The 24479-nt window shown below is 36.9% G+C and overlaps 3 protein-coding genes across 3 annotated transcripts; 2 read left to right on the top strand and 1 right to left on the bottom strand.

Annotated features, from left to right (window-relative positions):
• Positions 1-1077: 1077 nt before the first annotated feature.
• LOC135586589 (cullin-4-like) lies at positions 1078-16001 on the top strand. Its single transcript, XM_065105920.1, has 17 exons — positions 1078-1616; positions 3304-3419; positions 3511-3857; positions 5940-6120; positions 6224-6346; positions 6445-6732; positions 10191-10316; positions 10453-10554; positions 10658-10711; positions 13822-13928; positions 14044-14104; positions 14195-14326; positions 14413-14550; positions 14621-14701; positions 14773-14853; positions 15620-15700; positions 15776-16001. Exons 1-17 carry the CDS (start codon positions 1220-1222, stop codon positions 15887-15889), a joined length of 2529 nt encoding a protein of 842 aa, XP_064961992.1. The 5' UTR covers positions 1078-1219; the 3' UTR covers positions 15890-16001.
• Positions 16002-16396: 395 nt separating this feature from the next.
• Positions 16397-19409, bottom strand: LOC135610898 (uncharacterized). Its single transcript, XM_065105921.1, has 5 exons — positions 19058-19409; positions 18869-18930; positions 18605-18783; positions 17001-17109; positions 16397-16920 (listed from the first exon to the last, which is right to left on the bottom strand). The coding sequence occupies exons 1-5, from the start codon at positions 19335-19337 to the stop codon at positions 16615-16617; spliced, it is 936 nt and encodes a 311-aa protein (XP_064961993.1). The 5' UTR covers positions 19338-19409; the 3' UTR covers positions 16397-16614.
• Positions 19410-19758: 349 nt separating this feature from the next.
• On the top strand, positions 19759-22587 carry LOC135610897 (large ribosomal subunit protein eL15z-like). The gene is made up of 4 exons (XM_065105919.1): positions 19759-19896; positions 19982-20148; positions 21858-22055; positions 22166-22587. Exons 1-4 carry the CDS (start codon positions 19893-19895, stop codon positions 22409-22411), a joined length of 615 nt encoding a protein of 204 aa, XP_064961991.1. The 5' UTR covers positions 19759-19892; the 3' UTR covers positions 22412-22587.
• Positions 22588-24479: the final 1892 nt, after the last annotated feature.

The following is a 24479-nucleotide window of genomic DNA, read 5'->3' as shown; positions in this document are numbered from 1 at the left end:
TGCACTTTTACATTTCTTTTTATAGCCTAATATATATATATATAGTTCTTATTGTTCATGATACTTAATTGTGTTAATATAATCACAGAGGATAAAATATAAAGCACATTTAAATTTAAAATATCTCTACCCTAATGTTAATAAGTATATAAATGATCATTGTTTCCCCATAATTCTGAGGAATCCAAGTCAAGTGTTCGATGAGGTGGTTACTATAGAGATAACAAAGAGAAGAAAATAAAATGAATCTTGGAACATGTTTATTAAGAATAAAATAAAAAATAACTTTAATACGATAAATTAATTTTTTTAGTCACTTTCAGAGATAAGAATGTCTTAAATAAAACATAATCTAAGGAGTCTTGTACATTCCTATCTTTTCCAAGTTTAGAAATAACACATTTGCTGCTCCTAAAATTAAAAATACTATATATATTATTAAAAATGTTCAAATATTGTACATCTCACAAATATATAAATTATTTTATAATCATGTTATAAAGTCAGGTTAATGATTATTAACTGTGGTTACATTAAACATATGAATACATCACTTATTACTTTCACTAATAACTAAATTTTAAAAAATACAATTCTTTAATTTATAATATAATATTTCTCAAGAGTATGGTATCAACATTATCTGGGGTTTCAACATCATTATAATCATGACCAACCAACAAAGATTAACTAAAAATTGTTAGTTTTTGTGTGTGTATATATATATATATATATATATTTGTCTGATCTAAACAATAATTAATCCCGTGGATATCACCTACACCTACCATCTACAAACGTGTCTTCACATCATCCGATGCATTTCCCTCCAGTTTTTAGTGGATCAGTTTCCTAATCCAATGGTTCTGATCGTCGGTTCCGGCCGTAGATGGCGGAACCCACTTATTCGGACGGCTGGATTTAAATGAATTGAAGTAACTGACATGGAGAGGATTGCAAACCGAATGCGCTTCCTCGAACCAAGATTGAGACCCAATTGGGCTAATTGGGTCCGAGGCGAACCCGGTCCAGCCCAAATCGTTTTTAAGCAAAATGGGATCGAGTCGATCTCGCTCCTCTCTCGCTCGCTCTCGCCTCCTCTGTGCCCTGCGTTCTCTTCCTTCTTCCTCCTCTACGGAGACCCTTTCTCCCATCTCCGCCTTGATCTTCCCCAATTCCTATCGGCTTCGCCATGCGCTTCTCCGATTGAGGTCGATTGATGACTCATCACAAGCGGCCCTTCTCTAGCAACAGAAGCAGCGGCGGTGGAACCCCCAACAGCAACAGCGGTGCATCCGGCGGAGCCACCCCTATCTCCCCAGAGTTATCCCCTGCCATGAAGAAGGCCAAGCCCCAGCTGGCTGCCACCTGCTCGTTGGAGGAGAAGAAGAACGGCCTCCACCCCCAACCCCACCACTTGAACACCACCGCGGCGGCGGCCGTGGCTGCGCAGTCCGGGGAGGAGGATGACGCGATGCTTGTTGACCAGGAGGAGCTGAAGCCTGGGGCTTCTTCCCCCGTCATGGTGACGGGTGTCGCTGCCAATTTGTCGAGGAAGAAGGCCACGCCGCCGCAGCCGTCGGTCAAGAAGCAGCTTGTCATCAAGTTGGTCAAAGGTACCGCTGTTGTGCAATTTTCCTCTGTTAAATTGCTTACCGGCTGCGCGATATGCTTTTTTCTTGGTTTGTGTCCCTTGTGGTCATATCATTGTCAATAGTCTTTGGCACTGGTTCGTTGGATTCTTGATAATTCTATGCCGTTGATGGGTTCATTAATTGATAGATACCAATTTGTTATTGGAGTAATCACTGCTTCACCATTTTGACATGCAAAGAGGTAGGAGCAATGCAAGATTGCGTGGTTGATTTCTGAATTATAATCATTAAGGATCATGCTGCTACCTTCATTACCCTCCGTCCCACTTTATTTCTTTAGGAGAGTAAAGGAAAAAGAAAATATCTCTACTGCCACTCCCGAATTTCAGGTTTTGGTTCACTAGAAACTTAAAAGTGACTCGAGACGAAATATACATTGCACACGTTGTGAGATTGCTTATGAGCTTCCGTGATGATAGGTTTTATCAAGGGAGATATGGTTTATGAATTTTCATTAGATATTATGAAATTTATCGTTGCTAAAACTTAGTTAATTTATTCTTTTTGAGAAAAATCTGCAGAATTAAGCTCTTCAGATATTCTTTTCGAGATGTAGCATCTTATCTAGGAATTGAAATATGATTAGCTACTTCCATAACATATACATTACAGAAAATCAATCAAAACTTTTTCCACATAGCATGTGATGAGGTGACACAGATACTGATTTTTGAGTTCTTAAGAACAGTGTTATATTTTGCTACTTGTCCAAGGAGCATGGGGCCATTCTTCCAGACCTTCAAGTTTTATGTTCTTACTGAAATTGTTTAGTTAGTTGGACCTTGCCTGATGCTGCTAAGAAGTAATTTTGGAAAAAAATATCATGTATCTAAGGTATAGAAATAAAGAACATGTAGCTAAAATATATAAAAAAAGGATAACATGTTAAGGACATGTATAAAAAAACACACAGCCCACAAAAGGTGTTAGAGGCGTTCTTCTGCCTTAGTATTTATGTAATTATGTTTTATTTATTTATTTATATGTGTAGAATCTTGATATTGATTTTACTACTTAGAGAAGCAATATTTTCCTCTTAAAACCAAAGGTTATGGTTGGAGAAGTTACATATTATATGCATATATATGTAATACACATAAATACATTGTATATACATATGTAGTCTAGAACTATTGATGCCCTTGTAAGAACTAAGAAGCAAAAGTAATATATATATGTATATATATATATGTATATATATATATATATGTATGTATATGTATGTATATATATATATGTATGTATATGTATGTATATATATATATATATATGTATGTATACATTTATACATACATATATGTATACATTTATACATACATATATATACATATATATGGACTCTACTGACCGTCATATTTGATTGTAACTGGTATATTTACTCGAAATTGGCTCTGTTTCATCAATGGTTAATGTGTTATATCCCATCAATCGTGCCAATACTGGTATACTGGGAGCAGTCTTTATTAGGAAATTTATGGAGAAAGGAATATGCAAGTGAACTTATTAAATTACTTGTGATGTCATCTTTCACTTATTTACTTGCTTTTTCATGTCAAGTTTATAATCTCCTCCATAGAACATTGAAAAAGCTGATTTAGTTATTAATCAACATTAAGCAGTGACATGTTACTTGTTCTCTTGTTCATAGGTAAACCTTCACTTCCTAAAAACTTTGAGGAGGATACATGGGCCACATTAAAGTCTGCCATTACTGCTATATTTTTGAAGCAACCAGATCCCTGTGACTCTGAAAAGCTCTATCAGGTGGTTTTTCTAATTAATTCTCGACCCTGGTGCCTCCATTTGTGATTTCTTTTGATGGATTGATGTGGGTAGTAATTCTTTTGGCTCACAGGCTGTCAGTGATCTTTGCCTGCACAAGATGGGAGGGAACCTTTACCAACGTATACAAAAGGAATGTGAAACACATATATCTTCGACGATGTCATCATTGGTTGGTCAGAGCCCTGATTTGGTGGTATTTCTGTCATTGGTAGAGAAATGTTGGCAGGACTTCTGTGACCAGATGTTGACAATACGTGGCATAGCTTTAGTTCTCGATAGAACATATGTCAAACAAACGCCAAACATTCACTCGCTGTGGGATATGGGATTGCAGCTGTTCAGGAAGCATCTTGCATTATCTCCAGAAGTAGAGCACAAAGTTGTTACTGGACTTTTGAGGCTAATTGAGAAGGAGAGGTGTGTTTCATGTTTTGATTCTTTAAATCATTATTTGTAGCTTTTTATCATAAGAAAATTTCATTTGTTTACTTTCTCTGAATTGTTTGAAATTTAATCCCACTTTGATTCTGTGGTTTGATTGTGTTGACATTGTGGTGACTGGTTTCTTCATATATCTGAGTTTGCCTGTTAGCTTTTACCAAGTGTAGCATCCAGCTATTTTTTATTAATAAGCATGACAACATGTTATCGCTATTCATGATATATCATCCATAAGATTGAAAGCCAGCAAAGAACTTAAAGCTAGAAATGGAAATGGCTCTTGTTTATAAACTTAGTGGTGCCTTTTTGTTGAATTTGGACTTTGTTTATGACCAGAGGTCTGGTTGCTCAACATCTTAATCTGCCTGCTGCACAATGTACACATTCTATTGTCTTCAGGAGGGAACTCATTATAAAATACTAACTTCAATAATAGCATAAACATGGTATATGGTATAAAATATGTTGGCTTCATCATGTCCTGCGTCTGGGATGCTTAAAAGATGTATGGCTGCTTAAGAAAATACAATATCTTATTGTTTTTATGTTTTTTTTGTAGTGTACTCAGGTTTTGATCTTCATTGTCAGATGAGCAACGTGTGTTATTACCAGTCTTTTGTGGAATGTAGTGTGATAGTTGTGTATTGTGATCTTCATTGTCAGATTAGCAAAATGAGGAACTTAGAGCCTCTTTAGAAGGCCTTTTTTTTGTATTTTCTTCATTCATGAAGGAATGGTAAATAATTGGTTACAGAAAAGCTTTGGTAGAGCTTTCTTGTCTTGTGCATGATGCCTAGATGGGTGTAAGGCCCGTTCAAGAATGATCCTTCCATATAGGTATGAGTAGGGTAGTTCCTTTGTAGTCTCTTCTTAATTTTGACTCTTTTCTATTTGTCATTAATCTTTCATGCTAGCCATAACTTGTTGCATCATAACCCACTCAAAACCCTGCCAAAGATGCTGCTACAGAACAGTGCCTTACTACAGTCATTTCGGAAAAAAAAAGTCACCAGTTATTTTCTCTAGGTTTTCACTTTTTGTTAGTATCTAGCTTCTTGATTTTTAAATTTTCGGCCATTAGATTAATTTGCATCTCTTCTAATTAAATTTTCTACAACCATATTATACTTTGTCACAATCTAAAGACAAGTGGATATCCCATTTAGCACACACTTCAATTCTTGAACTCTTGAATGTCTTTTTATTTGATAGATCTTAGTTCTCTCATGTCCTATTTCATAAGGTCAATATGAATATAGAGTATTTGACATTGCACAACTGGTGGTTCATATTCGGACCTACTTGTCATGTAACACAAAATTGAAAATTGCTTCTTTAACCAATCAAGGCATCTGTTTGAGCATTGCAAAGTAAAGGCTTGGTGAACATGACATATATGATGTAACTGAATGTATATTATTGATCAAATGTATTATCCTAATGGGCATTTCAAGGTATAGAGCATAGAGTAGAGTGCAGGTTTTAGTCAACCTACTGGTGGTTTATAATTCATAATATGCGACATAGTTGTAATGCTTTAGTATTGTTTTTAAATACTTTACATACATTAGATTAAAATATCATAATACTTCCTTGATAGCTGTGCTGCATACATAGCCCTTCCCCTGACCTGCATTGGTGGGAGCCTTGGGCACTGGGTACTTTCTTGATAGCTGTTGCTATCTCAAATTGTGAACTTTGACATGATATCAGGAATTCAGACATCACACATGTAAGATGGTTATTACAAATTATAATAGTGGTTGAAACGTAATACCCTAATGTTTTCTGGCACAACCATGCCTAATATCGTGGTACATGTGCTTCACGTGTTCCTGTTGGCCATCATTGGCCAACAATATAGAAAAGGGTGTCAGTGTTCTCTCTCGTATGGCAGACACTTCGTGCTAGTATAATCCTAGCATGGACTGAAATACAAAACAGTGCTTTTTATGCGCATGGGAAGCCCAAGGTATATTAAATAAGATTTGTTTGTCATGCTAACTATGTGGATTTACACATAATATTGTTCTTTTCATTTAAAACTATTTCTTGCAGACAAGGTGAAGCCATTGATAGGACTGTCCTAAGCCATCTTTTAAAGATGTTTACAGCACTTGGAATTTATACAGAGAGCTTTGAGAAACCCTTTCTTGTATGCACTTCTGAGTTTTATGCTGCTGAAGGTGTGAAATATATGCAGCAGTCAGATGTTCCAGATTATCTGAGGCATGTGGAGGTGAGATCCATCTTGGCTGTATTTCGCTTCTTTGTACTCTTTACTTAGTTTGCTTGTCTGAAATTTTCGACATTCTCAATATCTCTTTGGCACAAACTTGCAGTCAAGGTTACACGAAGAACATGAAAGATGCTTGCTATACTTAGATGCAAGTACGAGGAAACCACTTGTAGCAACTGCAGAAAAGCAACTTCTTGAGCGCCATACTTCTGCAATTCTTGACAAGGTGAGTTTGTTCATACTTTATGCTTGATTAACGTTGAAAGTCTTGTTTGCCAATCTCACAATCAGTTCTGGTTGTATTGTTCTGATCTCATTGACCAGGGATTCACAATGCTTATGGAAGCGAATCGTGTTGATGACCTTCAAGGAATGTGTACCCTTTTTCAGAGGGTTGATGCTCTTGAGTTAATAAGGCAAGCTCTTAGCTCATACATCCGGGGAACTGGGCAAGTAATTATCATGGATGAAGAGAAGGACAAAGATCTGGTTCCTTATCTCCTAGAGTTTAAAGCATCTCTTGATAAGATATGGGAAGAAAGTTTCTTCAGAAATGAAGCTTTCTCAAATACCATAAAGGATTCATTCGAGCATCTCATTAATCTTCGTCTGGTAATGCTATGTTTTCTGGCATGATTGCCATGTGTTTATGCTTTGTATTCTAGAATTATTTACCTTGAAGGCATGAAAACTTATCAGTTAGACTATGACATTTGCATATTCTTGAATATCTTGACCACTGTTGTCGATCTTGAAGAACAAAACTCGGGCTGGGTAGTAAAATATATTAATTTGACTCTTTTTTTTTCCTTTGTTCATCACTTTCTTTGTAGTATAACAAGGTATAGATATAACAAGAGCAAGGTAGGCAATACCGAATGATACCGTCCGGTACGGGCGGTATGTACCGGTACGCGGACCGCCCGTTACCGAGCGGAATGAATATATATATATATATATATATATATATATAAACGAGACGACGTCGCCCCGCTTGGGAGAAGAGAGAGGCGACGTCGCTGAGTTATATATATATATATATATATATACACTGAGCGGTATATCGAACGGTACACCGCTCGGTATACAGTTTCGTACCGTACCGAGCGAACGTCGAAACTCCGGTACAGTATGAAATTGCAGACCTTGAACAGGAGGACAGTACTGCATAACATGCAGATTGGTGTAAGTGCCTTGTAGTTAGTTTTTCTAGACAAGTTCCAATAACAATATCGATTTGAGATGCCTTAGTAGTTCAACAGTTAAGGCAAGAAAATTTAAGAGTATTGAAACACCAGAGGAAGTAAAGAAACAGAAATCATATATGGTGGTTCAGCTGCTCGGCAGTTCTGCAGCTTTCAGCTTGTCCTTGAGTTTGATCGGTTGTTCGTGGTGGTTTCAAACATGAATGTGGGCCTATATGCTGGATCATCCTGCAGCATATTCCCCAAATTGATGTGTGCTGGGCAATGAGTATCATGTCATCTGGGAGCAATTATAGTTTATCAATTATTCATTTCCATTCTATCTTCTCATGATTACTAAACCATGACAATGTGGTAAATTTGCTTATTTAAATGCAAACTTATAAATAACATATCCTCTACATCTACTGTCAGTGACTGGTTTGCATAACTTGCCTTTACACAAATTTTTGTTTTAATGCATTCTTCCTTGGTCTCCCACATACTTTGGAGCATGATTGTCCCCCACTTTCCTTTTGGTGCCATTGGTCTTCTGGTCATTACTTTCCCGTTTCAAGTCATGGGATCTGAAGTATTAAGTTAAGACGATTGTAACTCCTGATTCAAGTTACTAACCCCATGCTGTCCATAATTAAGAGTGCTTACCATTCTTGAATTGTTACTCCTGATTCAAGTTACTAGCACCATGCTGTCCATAATCAAGAGTGCTTACCATTCTTGAATTGTAAAAGCTACTTTATGTTAGACATGGCATTGGACACCAGAATGTTGTGGTTATTTCTGTTCTATTAACTAAGTAGCGTGTCATGGGAGCTTCCCAAGAGAATGTATATGTGAGATGAGTTTTCAGGTTTAGCTAATATTTCACCATTAATATGATCAATAAACATTTTCTTGAGATCACGATACTTTTTTCATCCCATCATTTACTGTCTCCTAACTTGAAGTTCACATCAATGCCTCAAGTTTGTTCAACCTTCTTCATTGTGGAGAAGCTACCCAATTCACTTTGTGATATATGAATAAGCAAAGACTTGGTTGAATGAATAGGATGAAGGCTTTTTTGGTGATGGTGATTGCATTTTATGTGGATTTCAAGTCCAAGCTGAGTAAAGTTTGTCTGAGGTTTTTAGTGATTGTTACTATTTTGTATGGTTTTGATGCTTATGAACTTAAGTTTGGCTTGCGATAGGGAAGTTATTAATCAGTAGGAATCAAATTTTAATGAGTTTGAGTCACTCTGTATGACTGCACACATTGACCTCTATAGACTCCGCTTTGGCAAGAGCCTCATGCATTGGCCCACCTGTTTTTATGCTTCATAAAAACAATCTTCATAGTGAATTTTGCTTATTTAAAACTTTTTGGCTTCGTAAGATCTGGTTCGAGGTGGTGACATTGCTGAAGAGAGTGGTCGATATAAGTTTTATATGTTAGTTTATTAAGGTATAGAAGCCCTTTCTGATAACATCACTGTGAATAACCTTTGTCCTTTTCTCTCTTCGATGTACTGCTCTCCTATATCCTCCATCCTGCGACTTGTCTCATTGCTTCTCTAGCCTCTATAATATGCTTCAGTGGCTATTACCATAAGTAAACTCTGCACTCTGCAGTAAGTTTTGATTGTCTTGTGTTCTTTTAATCCGATTAACTGACTGTTACATATTTCCTTATCTTTTATCATTGTTATTCCAATACCTGATGTCAACCTTGTGGCAGGCTCTGGTAGCAAAGTTAAGATGCACATGCTACTCATTGGTATGTCAAAGAAATAAGGGTTGATTAGCATTAAGAAAAGTGTAGTCCTCTGGTAGAGAGTCTTCACAAAAATAAGTATATTATTATAATCCCAGATTTAGAAGAAGAGGTGGTAATAAGAGGATAGAAAGGAGAATAGTAAAAAGGAAAAAAAAATGCAACTACAACTCCAGGAGAAACTACATTTCTTTCTTCTTATATAGCTCCCTTTGTCCTTTCTAGTAACTTATTAAGGAAACAGTAGATATATTTCATAGTTTATAACTACCTTTTGTCCTTTTGCATATGCAACTTCTTAACAAGTCCTCATTTAATTAGGACCAAGAGTCATCCTTCGTCATTTACCTCTTATCCAACTTTGTGCAAGTCAATTGGGATATAACTAGGTAATTCCCTTATCCCATCCCTATTAGTTAAGGCACTTAATCCTAATTTTAAAAGGAGGGTGGTAGGTTATGGAAATTATCAAATTTTTAAATACTGGTTGGACTGGTACATACTGATCGATATTTACTTGTTTGACGAAGAATAAGATGGAGCATATGGTCTAGTATTGTTCGGTATTCTTTTTCAATTTTTTAGTGATATCAAATGGTACAGGTCAGTGTACTGTATCAGACTGATATTAAAAGTCTAGTATTGTTCGGTATTCTTTTTTAAATTTTTAGTGATATTAAATGGTACAGGTCAGTGTACTGTATCAGACTGATATTTGAAACATTGGTTTTTCAGCCACGTCCTCCTTGTAAAATTTAGAATTCGTAACAGTTTAAAGAATGACAATCAATTGTTCTCTGAAGTCTGAACTACCTAACACAAATCTGAAAAAAAGCTAAATCAATCCTAATTGATTTTGTGATTGAGAATATATCTGAAAAAGAACTCAATTATTTTTTTCCATATTTATTTTAATCTAGTAACGGTCTGCATTTGAACAGCTCCAATCTTTTAGGCGTCTTTTATGCACCATTTACATTAGTGTTTATTGGTAATATCTTTTTTCCTCTCTTTTGGGACTTAATTGGATATTGCCTTGTGATACTCTGTCCAGAGTCCAGACTATTTCTTGATGTAGATTAATTATATAATTTCATTGTTATAATACAGAATAGGCCAGCTGAATTGATTGCCAAGTATGTAGACGAGAAGCTTCGTGCTGGCAACAAGGGTACATCTGAGGAAGAGTTGGAGAGTATACTTGACAGAGTTTTGGTGTTATTCAGATTCATACAAGTAAGTTTTGCATGTCTACTGGGAAATGCTCTGCTTCTTTGGTTCTTGCTAGTTGTCCTGTGCTTAAGGAAGTATGGGTTAGAGAATATTTAAAGATGTTTCATTGCAAGCATTCTTCTTTCTCATATTGTTTCAGGGAAAAGATGTCTTTGAGGCCTTTTACAAGAAAGATCTTGCAAAAAGGTTATTGTTGGGAAAGAGTGCATCGATAGATGCTGAGAAATCAATGATCACAAAGGTAAACAGGAATATTGCTAAGCTTTCTGCGAGACTTCAATTATATATATATATATATATATATATATATAGTTTATCTAAGCAACAATTTCTTGCCTTTTCAGTTGAAAACTGAGTGTGGGAGTCAATTTACAAATAAACTCGAGGGAATGTTCAAGGTGCACGATTACTTGTACAGTTTAATTGTTTAGTGAATCTAATTGTTTCGGAAGCTATAAATCATTAAATTTCTTTCTATATTTAATGCATTGTAATTAATAAATAAAAAAACAATGCAGTTTGTACTACTGTTTTAAATTATAATTTTCCTTTCTCATTTGTAATCCTAAAATTTCTGTCTGCTGTAAGTACAACCTAGTTCTCTTTAATAAAATAGAAGTATGGTAGTCGGTAACTACCAATTTATTTTAAATTATAGATTCCCTTTTTACAATTGTGACCATATGACTTGTTTTGTAGCAATGATGAAGGATCTTAAGACGTACTTTCTGTGAATCTATTTTCATATTATTTCAAGTATTAGAAGTAACTTGCATCTGTGAGCAAACTCCAATTATAAAATTGTTATGCAGGCTTCAGCTTACTTAAAGTTCTAATCAAAGCAATAGAAAAATAAGATTTCAGTCAGATTTGCATCTAAGATTGTATTCTTATGAATTTGACTTAGATGTTCTGCTTTTTCTGTTCATTATTCAAATAATTTATATTTATTTTCAAATGCTGCATAACCATTAACTCTTGAACAGTTCCTAGTCCTTGAATTTTCCATCATTTATTTGGTATTTGTTCAAAGATTCTAATTTCAGTTTACTTAATGCGTACCACATGATACTAGGTCATGGTAGCATGACATGATACAATGGTTTATTCCTGTGATGGCTGTACTGATTTGATAGGCAATGCTTGTGCTTTAATTCACTAGCCAAAGGGCTTGACGTATGATCTGTGGTAGACAGGTATGGTACCTATAGTTGGTTAATGTTTGTATTGTATTAGCCTGTTACTATCTTGGGTCTGCCACATGATACCAGGATGTGATTTGAGGAAATCCAGAAAAAATTGGTTGTCCATGGAGTTTTTCTTGGTGAAAAGGGTCATATACATGTTTGCTTAATTTGGACTATTTAGACATCTTTTCCATCTGTTTAAGAGTCTGAACAAGTTTTATTGGGACTATAAATGTCGAAATAGTTCTAAGCACTAGGGATGAGCATTAGCAGCATTCCATTTGATTCTGTGGATTAATCCTTAATTATTTAGCTTGCTAAAATGTAAGCAGCTACAGAAGTCAAGGGGTAAAAGTTATGGGATCCGATCAGGAGAGAGACTCTTGACTTGTGTTTTTTTTAATTTTATAAAATTTAACTTGTATTATAGGTTTGAGTATCACTTTTAGTGTAATTATTGATTTATGAATGAGATGAATTAGTTTGGAAAGTAAAATGATGCTTGATAACCGAGAAAATGTTAGCTGTTGAAACACCAAAGAGGCACCCCTTTTAACTAGTCTCCTGCCATTGTGAGTTCTAAGTGTAGTCAATGTATGTACTCTTACCCTTGCTAGCAAAAAGGTATTTGACACCCAGGGAGCCAAGGAACAACCTTATCCAGGAACCAAGATCGCCAGCTAATGATAATTCCTTTCTCTTTTCTTCCATGAAAATCATGTTGCTACTCACCCATTATGTGCTGCCCTTTCACAAGTATTCATGCTGGACATGGCTTTGGCAACTTTTGTTGAGATATCAAGTGCATCCTTGCTCGTCTATTACTTGCATGCAGCCCTATCCTATGAAACGAATTAATAAACTACCAGCACCCACTGGCACCATCACTTATCAGCTGGCATACTATTGTCACAAGGTTTCATGCTTTTTTAAGGGTACTCATCCAGGAGCACTTTATGAATTGTCAGACTTTGCATACTGTTATGCTGACTATTATATTACTGAATGTTCCACGTTGGCAGCACCAGAATCCTTATCAAGTAGTTCCAGTCTATTTTTTGGGAGTATCCTAGTTTAAGGAGTTAGGTTAATTGGCCGCTGGAAAGTTCCATGCGAGCTTATTGAGTTATCGTGACACTTGATGCAGCATTATGTGCCAAACTTACTTGTTGAGCTGTTGTGCAACTCAACAGAATTGTGTTAGAACGACACCATAAGTAAAATAAAAGGGGGATGTGAGGAGCGTGAAACTCATCAATTTGAAGTTCAGATTAGTAGTGACTGGGCTGCTATCTCTTCGCCACCAGTCATTGTTCATTGGCTGCAGATGTCAAGTTGCTTATGAGATATAGGAGGGCATTGGCTGCAGAACAAGTTTCAGATGCAGCCCTTAAGAATCCATTTGATCCTATTTGAAATGACAACATTCAGGTTGCTTTAATGTTTATATCGTTTGAACCAAGGAATCAAATACCGTTCACTGATAATTCTGTCATAATCTAATTGAATTGGAAATGGTATAGCCAATGATTTAAATATTGGTCCAATGGTGATATTGGAACCTATCAGATGGAACCTGTCATACCCCCAATGATGCCAATATACTGAATGGTATGTCAACCTGGTATGGACTTGTGCAAAGTGACACATGGTATGTGTGCATGGACCTTTATGACATCTCACAATTTTACATTGATAGCCAGCATGTCTCTTATGTAATTATCATCCTTGTGTTAAAATTTATATCTACCATTTAACTTCATATAATGTTTGGTTTAAATAACCATGATTCTGTAAGGTTTATGCTCCATATTGATTTCAGCATATACCTGCCATCCTAAACATATCGACTGAGTCCAGACGCTTTGTATTAAAAAATAATCAAGCTCATGAACTATGCTCCCCCCACTCCAAAGAAGAATAAAGGAACAGGAAGGAAGGGTCAACTAGAAATGAATAGAAAAAAGAAACCCATCCAAATGATGGTGACAATTTGAGCTCAGTGACAATCCGAAATGTTGATTAATATATGGTAGTGGTTCAATCCATGGATTATTTCAGTAGATATTTTCCTTTACAAGGATTCGATTTACTCTTAAAAGAAAATTGGTACCTTCCATAATTTTCGATTAGACATGATTATTGCAATTGGTCACCCCTTTTATCATATATATATATTTTTTGTCCCACAAGATGTGCAAGGCCTCTGACAAATTGCTCATAAAGTAATTATCAGCTATTGAGTTTTTGATTCATTATGACAATTTCTATCACTTTCTTTTGGGTTTACAAGTAATTGTTTCATGCTGATATTTACTCAGGATATTGAGTTATCGAAAGAAATAAATGACTCCTTTAAACAATCATCCCAAGCCAGGACAAAACTTCCAACTGGCATCGAAATGAGTGTTCATGTTTTGACAACCGGGTGGGTGTTGCCTGTTTGTTTTATTTCAATCAAATCATTTAGGCCTTTTTAATGATGCTGTGGGCGAGTTAGTAGTGCTGTTTAATGCCAACTTTCCTGCTTCTGGTGCTTTCAGGTATTGGCCAACGTATCCTCCTATGGATGTCCGACTTCCTCATGAATTGAATGTTTATCAGGTTTGATCATGATAATTTGTCAATAAAATTCTATTTACACTTGATTTTCTATTGTATGTAATATCCTGCCTTCTATTTACATCACAATAGGATATATTCAAAGAGTTCTATTTGAGTAAGTACCACGGGAGGCGTTTAATGTGGCAAAATTCATTAGGTCATTGTGTTCTAAAAGCTGAATTTCCAAAAGGCAAAAAGGAATTATCGGTATCATTATTTCAGGTGGGTCTTCTGATCTTTGGTTAATGCTAGTATTGATCCAAGTTAACATTCATCTAAGGATATTTTGGGATTTTTCATGTGTTCAGACTGTTGTTCTAATGCTTTTCAACGATACTCAAAAGCTTAGCTTCCAAGACATTAAGGACTCCACTGGCATTGATGATAAAGAGCTGAGGAGGACTTTGCAGTCACTTGCATGTGGCAAAGTTCGAGTTTTACAGAAGGTAAATCCTGGCTTCAAGCATATATTCCTTGTTGTCCATCTATTTATTCCAAATGTTCTTTCTTCTGCAGATCCCAAAAGGAAGAGAGATAGAAGATGATGACTCTTTTGTATTCAATGAAGAATTCAGTGCTCCTCTGTATCGCCTTAAGGTAAATTTTCTCCATTGTGAAATCAAATCAATTTTTGGTTTCAACTGGTAGAGCTAAATGTGTTTTTCCAGGTCAATGCAATCCAGATGAAGGAAACAGTGGAGGAAAACACAAGCACCACTGAAAGAGTATTCCAGGATCGTCAGTATCAGGTCTGTTTCATAAGCAGATTGCTAACTACTCAACTCATTCCTAACCAAATGACTGAATGAAGATTTTAATTCCCTGAGCAAACTGAGTGTTATTTGTTTATCGGTAGTAGTAATGCAATTGGCTTGATAAAAATTATCACAAATCCAGAGATCATATATATGCTTGTTAAAAATGATCAGTGATTGGGTGAGACAATTATATAACTGAAGGTGTTGTACTTCAGTAATTTGCTGTCATAGGAGGAGTATAAATGAGAATGAATGCATTATACAGCATTAAGACATAGAGAATGGTACATAAAAAGGGTAAAATAGCATAGCCAATAGTATACGCTGAAGAGAATTTGTGGAACTATTGTAGTTTGCAGTGGCATTGACTTTTTATTACGGCTAAAATATATTTCCTTACTACTTGCTATATTTACGTGGTAAGTGTTTTATGAGAGTTGTGTTCAAGTGAATGTCCCTTTTTTAGCATTATACAATGATACAATGACATTAGTGATGTAGCTGGACATAGGTGGATCTTTAATGTCGAATTAGCAATGAAAAATATATAGATCAAGTATGAATAATTAACATATTAAATGCCAATGGATTCCTTATACTGAACTTGAATGCCGGATTATTCTTGCATTTCTTGATTTGATCTTATTAACTGAATGCCTCGTTTACCCATGAATTGGTAAGTAGGCTTCTAGAAAGATAGACTGAGATTTTCTTCCAATTTGCTATATTCCTTGATGTTGCCGCCTTTTCATCACAGGTTGATGCGGCTATTGTTCGTATCATGAAGACAAGGAAAGTACTTAGCCACACACTCTTAATTACTGAACTCTTTCAGCAGGTATCATGCCATCTAGTCTGCATTCTTTTCTTGTTACTTGTTTAATTTTCTAATCGTTCTGCATGATTCTTGTAGCTTAAATTTCCGATAAAGCCTGCAGACCTGAAGAAAAGGATAGAGAGCCTCATCGATAGGGAATACTTGGAGAGGGACAAGAACAACCCCCAGATCTACAACTATCTAGCATGATTTATATGGTAGCCATTTCCCAAAACATCAACCGTGTACAGGGGACTGTAACTTTTGTTCTTTTTGTCAACAATGGTTTCTTACTACAAAAAATATCACGCTTCATTTCTTCTGCTTTAGAATCCATCATGATGTTTCCATGATAACTAGGTGTCCCGTTAGCAGTGTCCTACATGAATGGACTACCATCAAGGATCAGCCCTATTGCTATTTTACTTGTTCCCTTGGATGCCAAAGATGTTGCTACTGGCTCCCTCAGGAGTACCAGAAGATGATATCCACTCAGATGTTAGAATACATAGTGATAACAGAATTAGTTACAGTATATTTTTATTCAAAGAGCATGTTTGATTCTATCAATCATGGAAGTGAGGCTGGCCAATTTAAGTTTCTGGCAATATCAGTCTCATATGCTCTGCTCCATTCTTGATTCTGCAAAAACCTGGTGGGCGACAAGTTTTATCATCAGATTGTCTACGTCAATTCTATTAGCATCAGTCAACATGGTTGTGCAAGAAGGAATTGAGTCTCATAATCCCACAAGATGTTGCAAATCTTTCTGAAAATTGTGATAACTATCACTGTTCAAACCATAAAAAGTTGAGATCCTCACCATGCGGTAAGCCACTCAAATTAACACACCATCAGTTCTTTACTTGTTTCTCTTCACAGGGAATGTGACAAGATAGCCAGGTCCAACAACTCTGAAAGACCTGGTTAGTGTTCTAATCTGAGTACAGTGTCACCTTCTTTATTGCTTCAAATGGTAGTTGCAATCTCCAGTCTCTCTGCTTTCGACTCAATGGCCTTCCTTTTCCACTCTCAGCTCTGTTCTCCCTTACATCTGCCAGCTTCCAAACACATTGCCTGGCTTCCGCATCGATCAACTCTATCAAGAATACTCCAACCTTTTGCTGGTGGCGGTTCGACTCGGCAGCTTCTTCAAGGTATTGCACTCTCACTGGCATCTCTTTAAACCGATTCAGATCCTCAGGAACCTTTAACAGCCGTTCAGCTCCAGGTGATGATACCTGAAGCAAGTTTGAGAGGTAAAGGTCTTATATCTCACTACCATGCTTGTCAAAGATAAAAGCAAGTGCAGTTGCTTTACCTCTAAAGCTAAATCCAGGGGCATCTCTCCAGATTCTAGCATCTCATCCAGTCGCTTCTTATAGAGACTATTGAAACTCTCAATTTCCTCGATGCTTGGACATCCATATCTAGAGGTCAATAGCAGCTGATCAGTAGATGCAACAAGTTTTACCTACCACATAAAGAACAAATGAAAAAGAACAATCCCCAGCAAACCCTTATTTTAAACAGATTTCTGATAAAATTAGAACACTTATTGCTCTGTTAAAACTCGACATAAATCTTTGGAAATTACATAGTTTAGCTCTAAGATTATAAACATTCATAAATCATCAAAGAGACCCTAAATTTGTTTATAACGAACGATTCAAATGGGTGTCGTGTGATGCTTGCTCATTGACATGATAGTAGATGGCCATGCCTAAAAGACAGTGTTATCATTGGAAAAACAGTTTGAGTGGCATGGCTTTGATCTCACAAGACTGTGACATTATACATGATACCATCCTAGTCTACTGAAGTTGGCATGTGGCCAAGCTAGATTGTCCAGTTCATCCTGCGGTGTGATGATAGATATCAAAGATCTCTTTCAAATGGGTTATTGTAATAATAGAGATGATAGCAAGAAAAATATGCAATATGAACCTTATAGTTTCAAAATTGAAAAATCTGATCCATCATATAGCTCTAATTTCTGAGCAGGTTTATTACTGGTTCAGGAAATGATAAAGCTTTTCCATGTAGAAGTAGAGTGAAAGCCAAGATGAACAAGATGACTCATATTCTATTTCAAGAATTGGAACAAGTCTTTTTCATTCTTATTTATATACTAGACCTCATGGAATTATCATTTACCTGTAAGGTTATATCTATTACAAATTTTTAATCATTACATTCTGCCTTAAAATCTAGACGTCTTCAAATCAAAGAAAATATTATGAAGAATTGCTCCTTGACTTGGCGAGCCTAAAGCATGAAAAGTGAGGTAGTTTTATGTATGTCCAACAATGAATTGGTGTTGATGTCCAGTTGGACTAGATTCACAACTTAGTTAATCTAGCTATGAAGCAACCGACACCAACAACCTAGAAAGTAGAAACTATGTTAATGACAGCCTATAATCAATGGAGCTCATGGAATGGAGATTACGAGTGCAATAATTTCTTTTAGACAAAATTGGAGAATAAGAAGAGAGGACCCAGAGTCATCTACAATATAGTGGCCCAATCAAAATCTTACTTGATATTGCAAACCAAAATCTTCCCCAAGAGTTATGAATTTGTAAGCAAAAGAAGACACTATTGCAGAATGAACTATTAAAGAGAAATAAAACACCCTACAAGTGGAAGGTAATCAAACTCATGATAAGTTGGACACCCCAAACAATCACTTCTCCAGTTCCTAGTTCCTGCATGTGTGATTTTTTGTCCAGCATCCAGAGAAACTAGCTTTCCACGGGAGCTATTCTATCCAACTAAACAAGAGAAGTAGCTCTACACTTATTCAAGGGATCTTATAACTAACTGTGATCATCTACTGTGTTTGATGCTAAGATAAGCATCTAACATAGCAATCAACCAAGCTAAAGAGATATTCAAACAACAGTGAGAGAGAATGACTCACTTGTTAGTGAGCTTATCAAGCCGCACGTAGACGTATCCTCGTGGAGACACCTTTAAACCGTACACAACCAAATCCTCACCAAAATGAAGGTCAAGCACCTCGCGAGCGACGGACAGAACCCGTTCGCCCCACCTGACACCGCCCAACACCACTCCACCACCATCCCCTCCATCTCCAAGCTAAACATGAACAGCAAAAGGAATCAATCAAAATCAAAATGCTGTGTCTTCCCTTAATATTACATTGAGAAAAATGCAAGCATACCACCGGCTCTGCCTCTTCCTCTTCTTCCCACTCGATCATGCATTCTTCGACTTCAGATTCATCTGCAACCAAACTCAGCGAGTTTGAGATAGTAGTTGCGTCACGGGAATAACAACAAACACATTGGGTGACTGAAGAACCACAACAACAACAGATGAAACTACGTGAAAAGAAGGCAGCTTTCATGACCTGGTTGCTCCCCGCCTCGTCTACGAATGGAGGCGGAGGAGAAGAGAGCGGCACGGAGTGGAGGCCAGACGGTGTGCGGATGGAGGAGAAGGCGCCTCTCGATGAAGGACGAGAAGCTTCTGGGGAAGGAAAAGGGGATAGAGAAGGGGGAAGAAGACGACTTTCCGGTGTATGGAGATCGATACCGAGAGAGGAAGCGGCTGATGAGTCGAGACGTCGAGCCCCGCCGTTCCGCCGCCAAGAGCAGCGACAACGGCCGCTGTAGTGCCGCCTGGCTCATTACACACCTCTACGGAGCGGCGTGATGGAGAGAGGCAGACATGTTGACATTACACATCTTTTGTGTTATACACGCGCGCGCACGCACACACACACAAATATATATATATATATATATATATATATATATATATATATATATATATATTAAAATTCATAGTTTTAATATGCGATTTCCAAAGATTCAAAGTATAATATGTCAAGCGCTCGTTTTAATATTACGAAGAGAATCGAACACTAATTCACCAGTCGGCCCATAAATGATGGCCTGTTAAGCGGAGCAGATTTGGGCTTCACAACGATCCAGGCCTACCGAAGCCCACAAACTCCAACCCGTAAGCGATCGCCGTCCGTTGTCACGCATGCACGAAATCTAAAGCACGGGAACCAAACGAGCTGCCAAAACCCTTGATGCACGCCGGATGAGATCATACCTTCTCCATCCGACGACCCATAATTCGCTCGACACACTACTCACTTCATTTTAAGCCCGGCTCGCCCCTGCCATGAGCAAACCCTAGCCGATCGCCGCAGAGCAGCTCCTCGCGTCCGAGCCATGGGTGAGTCTCTCTCTCTCTCTCTCTCTCGGTACGTGTGGTTGATCTGACTGTGCTGTGGTTGGTTGGTCTTTGGGTGGGGTTTCAGGGGCGTACAAGTACGTGTCGGAGCTATGGAGGAAGAAGCAGTCGGACGTGATGCGGTTCCTGCAGCGGGTGCGGTGCTGGGAGTACCGACAGCTCCCGTCGATCGTGCGCGTCACGAGGCCAACGCGCCCCGACAAGGCTCGGCGCCTTGGTTTCAAGGCTAAGCAGGTAGATCGGCGTCGTTTCTTCCGCCACATAGCATTCTAGACATGTGTTTGCTGTTCTCGTTGTAGAGCATTTGTGTGTGAGAATAGTGTTCTTAAATCCTATTGTATTCTTCTCGATTTGCGTGCAACATTAAGTTTATGCTCGGTGGATTTGTTTTGTAAGAGCAATTTGTTCTTGAATCTGTTTGATTTAATTTAGGGACCAATTTGAGGAGCGAGACGAGAGTTTGGTTTCGTTCGCCTTTTAAGATGAGATGGGATTTTGGCTTTGTAGTTACGTGAAAAAACTGCTCTTTATGGTTTATCATCGTATTGTTTCTGAAATTCTATTTCTGGGTGGACATAAACAAGCTCTGCCTTTATCTCATTCTGTAAAAAATGAGGCGCATGATTTTGAAAATATGTTAGAAATAATGTGCTTTATTGATAGTTGTATGAAGAAGAAACTTTGTTTGGTGGACAACAATATTGCAATATGATTAGTGGATCTTCTGTAGAAGTATACACCTGTTGGATCGGAAAATCTATGATCTAGCTTAGAGAAAGACAGTGACAAAATCCTCATTTATTAGGATATGAATTTTATGTGATTAATGACCTTAGTATGGGCAATATACCAGTATCGAAATGGTAAAATATACTGATTGTTCTTGATCTTGTCTGGGTGAACTAGCAAGAAATAGTACGTGTGGAACAGCCTAGTCATGATACTATGAGGGACATTTTTGTAGTTGCGACTGTTCTAATTGTTGTCTTGTGTACTAGTTTGGTGTTTGTTTCATTCCCTTTGATTGTTTATCATTATTGAAGATGGATAATGAATTTATTTTCTGTTATTGTCAATGTTATTATTTGTTGTCATGAGTCTAATTTGATTGGAAAGTTAGGGTAATGTTGGAGTGGTTGATTCATCTGTGAATAAAAGTAGGCTCTTAATGGCTGCTGATTCTTATCAAGTATCGATTCAACTGAACTTTTAATGAAGAAAGTTAGTTTTTGAATTAGCTTTGATGCCAATTTTTTCTTTTGATCATTTCATTTATATGCCTATATGTGCCTTCTAATGCAGAGGTATGAATCTCGTGGATGTTGTAATTGAGAATGCGGATAGGCATCTAATATGTTGAGGGATCCTGCTAGTTTAGAGGACAATTTTTGCACATTTTATGCAAGTTCATGATTACAAAATTCTCAATTAGATTTGGTCTAGGAACTTCCTAATGTTCAATCTGAAGTATAATAATCATTTGTATCCTGTGATATTGATCAACGGTTCATCCGCAACCTACTGAAGATATAGTGAACCAAACAAAGAGTTTAATTGCCTATAAAAATGTGTTATGTCAGGTCATGTAACAGGCTATCTTTATCTTTAATACATGATCTTTTCTCAAGTTGGAGCTTTATTAGATGTACTCTATTGTTAATGCTATATTTATCTTTAATACATGGTCATTTTTCAAGTTGGAGCTTTAATGCTATTCATTTTATAAGTTTTCCAGGTGCTTTTTATAGTCTAGCTGATTTGAAACATTTTCCACATATGCATTGTGTTATATTAAACTTGGTTACAAAGAATATTTGCATTTGCAATCCATGCCTACCTTTGTAAATAGTGAGTTTCTAGAGACAACACTGTTTCTCCTTCTCTGCTCCAATTTTGTTCTTCAGTTGTTATGTTGCTAATAATGTTTTATTCTTAACATGTAGGGTTATGTGATTTACCGAGTCCGTGTTAGACGCGGTGGCAGGAAGAGGCCAGTTCCCAAGGGTATTGTCTATGGAAAGCCCAAGCATCAGGGTATCACTCAGCTCAAGTTCCAGAGAAACAAGCGCTCGGTTGCAGAGGAGAGAGCTGGTCGAAAGTTAGGAGGCCTCAGGGTCCTCAACTCTTACTGGGTCAATGAGGTCAGCCATCTTGCTTTATCCTAGACTTACTAGCTTTTTATCTTCATGAACATTCTTCACGTTTTGAACTTAATTCAATGAATTAACTTGTAGCATTTTATGTTACACAGGATTCAACTTACAAATATTATGAGATTATTCTTATTGATCCGGCTCATGGTGCGATTCGCAACGACCCTAGGATCAACTGGATTTGCAAGGGAGTTCACAAGCACCGTGAGTTACGTGGTCTCACTTCAGCTGGTAAGAAGTACAGGGGTCTTCGCGGCAAAGGTCACCTTCATCACAAGGCCAGACCATCTCGAAGGGCAACCTGGAAGAGGAACCAGACATTGTCGCTTCGCCGATACCGCTAAGCTACCTTGTCTGTCTAATTTTGTTGCCAATTTGCTTAAACTTGCAATTTAATTACTTTTTTTGTTATCATTGTCTTGAGTTGTTCTTGGACGACTCAAGTTTGTCAGGTTGCCTAATGGTATCCCCGAGTATTGTGTTTGATTTCATATGATAATTCAGAAATGTCTTTTATGTATGGTACCCTATCCTCTCTTGTGCTTCACAAGTATGCAAATTGCTACGAATCCTTGTTCCTTCGATCCTTCAATGTTTGGGGTCCGCATGTGGAGCACAAAACCTCTACACAAACCTGACTTAGGTTCGATTTGGTTTTGTTTTTGTTTGTTAGGTGATTTGTTGATTTAAAACGGAATTAAAATTTCAGACAATTCGATTTTGTTTCTAGTTTTGAAGAATCGAAATTGTTGATTTTATGATTTTTTTAAATTAAAAAGATTTGAATCTCCTTGTAATTGTCTCAATCGGATTTTTAAATTTAAAGAATGAGAAGGAATGAAATCTTTTACGAGAATATTGAGAAGAAATATCCGACATAAGCTTGTATAAAAAGATCAAATCCAAATTTTTGGGTGCCTCATTAGTCTTTTTTTATTTTAATTAAAAAATCATGAATAATTAGTTAGATTTAGTTTCGGCAAACATATCTTTTGGTTTTGATGAAAAAATTGGTTTTATTGATTATTATCAAAATGTTTTGAATATGGCTATTCAATGTGTTTCTCGAACTATTTGTTATGCATAATCTTTTTTAAGGTCAATTAGATGTGTTAGTTATTTTTGATATTTTTATCTCTTTCAAAAGTTATATTGATATTTTTATAATTATAAAAATAAAATATTTAGATCAATTTAATTCAGTTTTACCGACAGAAATACAAAGATATAATTTTAATATTTCAATTGATGGTGGCGGAGGACGGTGAGAGATAAAAATCACTCAGCAATTACGTCGACGACAGGTGCAATGGCGTACTCATCGTCGAATTTCGGGATGTATATTTTTGTCTTTGAATACGTACCCAACAGGTCAACGATGAGACTACCACTATCTACGTTGATGTCGATGTAGATGTAGAGTAATGAAAGGGCCACCAACGCAGATGTAGAGTAGCGAAAGAGCCATTTGGCAACTACATAGGCGTAGAAATAGCGAAAGAGCCATTTGGCAACTACGTCGGCATGGAAATAGAACGATGAAAAAGTCGCTAGACAATTACGTTAGCATCAACATAGATGTAGAGTAACCCTCATCTCTTACCGTCGCTCTCCTCATCCACAACAGCCACTCACAACCCCAACAGTGCCGTCGTTTGTCGCCACCGACGTTATTTGCCACCACCAATAGAACGATGAAAAAGTCGCTTGATAATTACGTTAGCATCAACATAGATGTAGAGTAACCCTAATCTCTTACTGTCGCTCTCCTCATCCACAACAGTCACTCACAACCCCAGCAGTGCCGTCGTTTGTCACCACCGACGTTATTTGCCACCACCAATTAGAACATTAAAATTAATTTTTTATCTTTATTTTTATGTTTCTGTTAATAAAATCAACGACGTTAAGATAAATAAACCTAGATATTTTACTAACTTTTAAAATATAAAAACAAAGATAATTAATTACGAACGATACTATATAGTTAGCCCCTTTATGCCTTAGTTACTCTCGTTTTGTGCTTTTCTTACTAAGTTTTGGAGCTGCTAACGTAAAAGCAGACACCTGCGATAGAATGATCGAGAGGTGGGAGCTTGCCGAGGAACAAGTTTTTTTGTGCTGCCGCAAATTATTGGCACAGATCACCTCTCAGTAACTTGTGTTAAGCTGATAGGGTTATCAAAGTTTTGCCGGCCAAATTCTGTTGTGTAAATTGAACCAGCTAATCTTAGCGAGACTCCCCCTTTGCCTAACCCTTCGGCGTCTTTTTTTTTTTTCCTTTTTTTTTACGTGAAAGAATGATTTACCTTTCTTTTTTCAAAAAAATAAAACTTGTATTAAGCTTATGAAATCCGACTTGGATGCAACAAACGAGAAACAACTTTATAACCCATAGCCTTATATGAAAAC

Source organism: Musa acuminata, chromosome BXJ2-4 (assembly GCF_036884655.1).
Source record: "Musa acuminata AAA Group cultivar baxijiao chromosome BXJ2-4, Cavendish_Baxijiao_AAA, whole genome shotgun sequence".
NCBI lineage: Eukaryota > Viridiplantae > Streptophyta > Magnoliopsida > Zingiberales > Musaceae > Musa > Musa acuminata.
The sequence above is the reverse complement of the archived record's forward strand: the minus strand, read 5'-3'. Positions and strand labels throughout refer to the sequence as shown.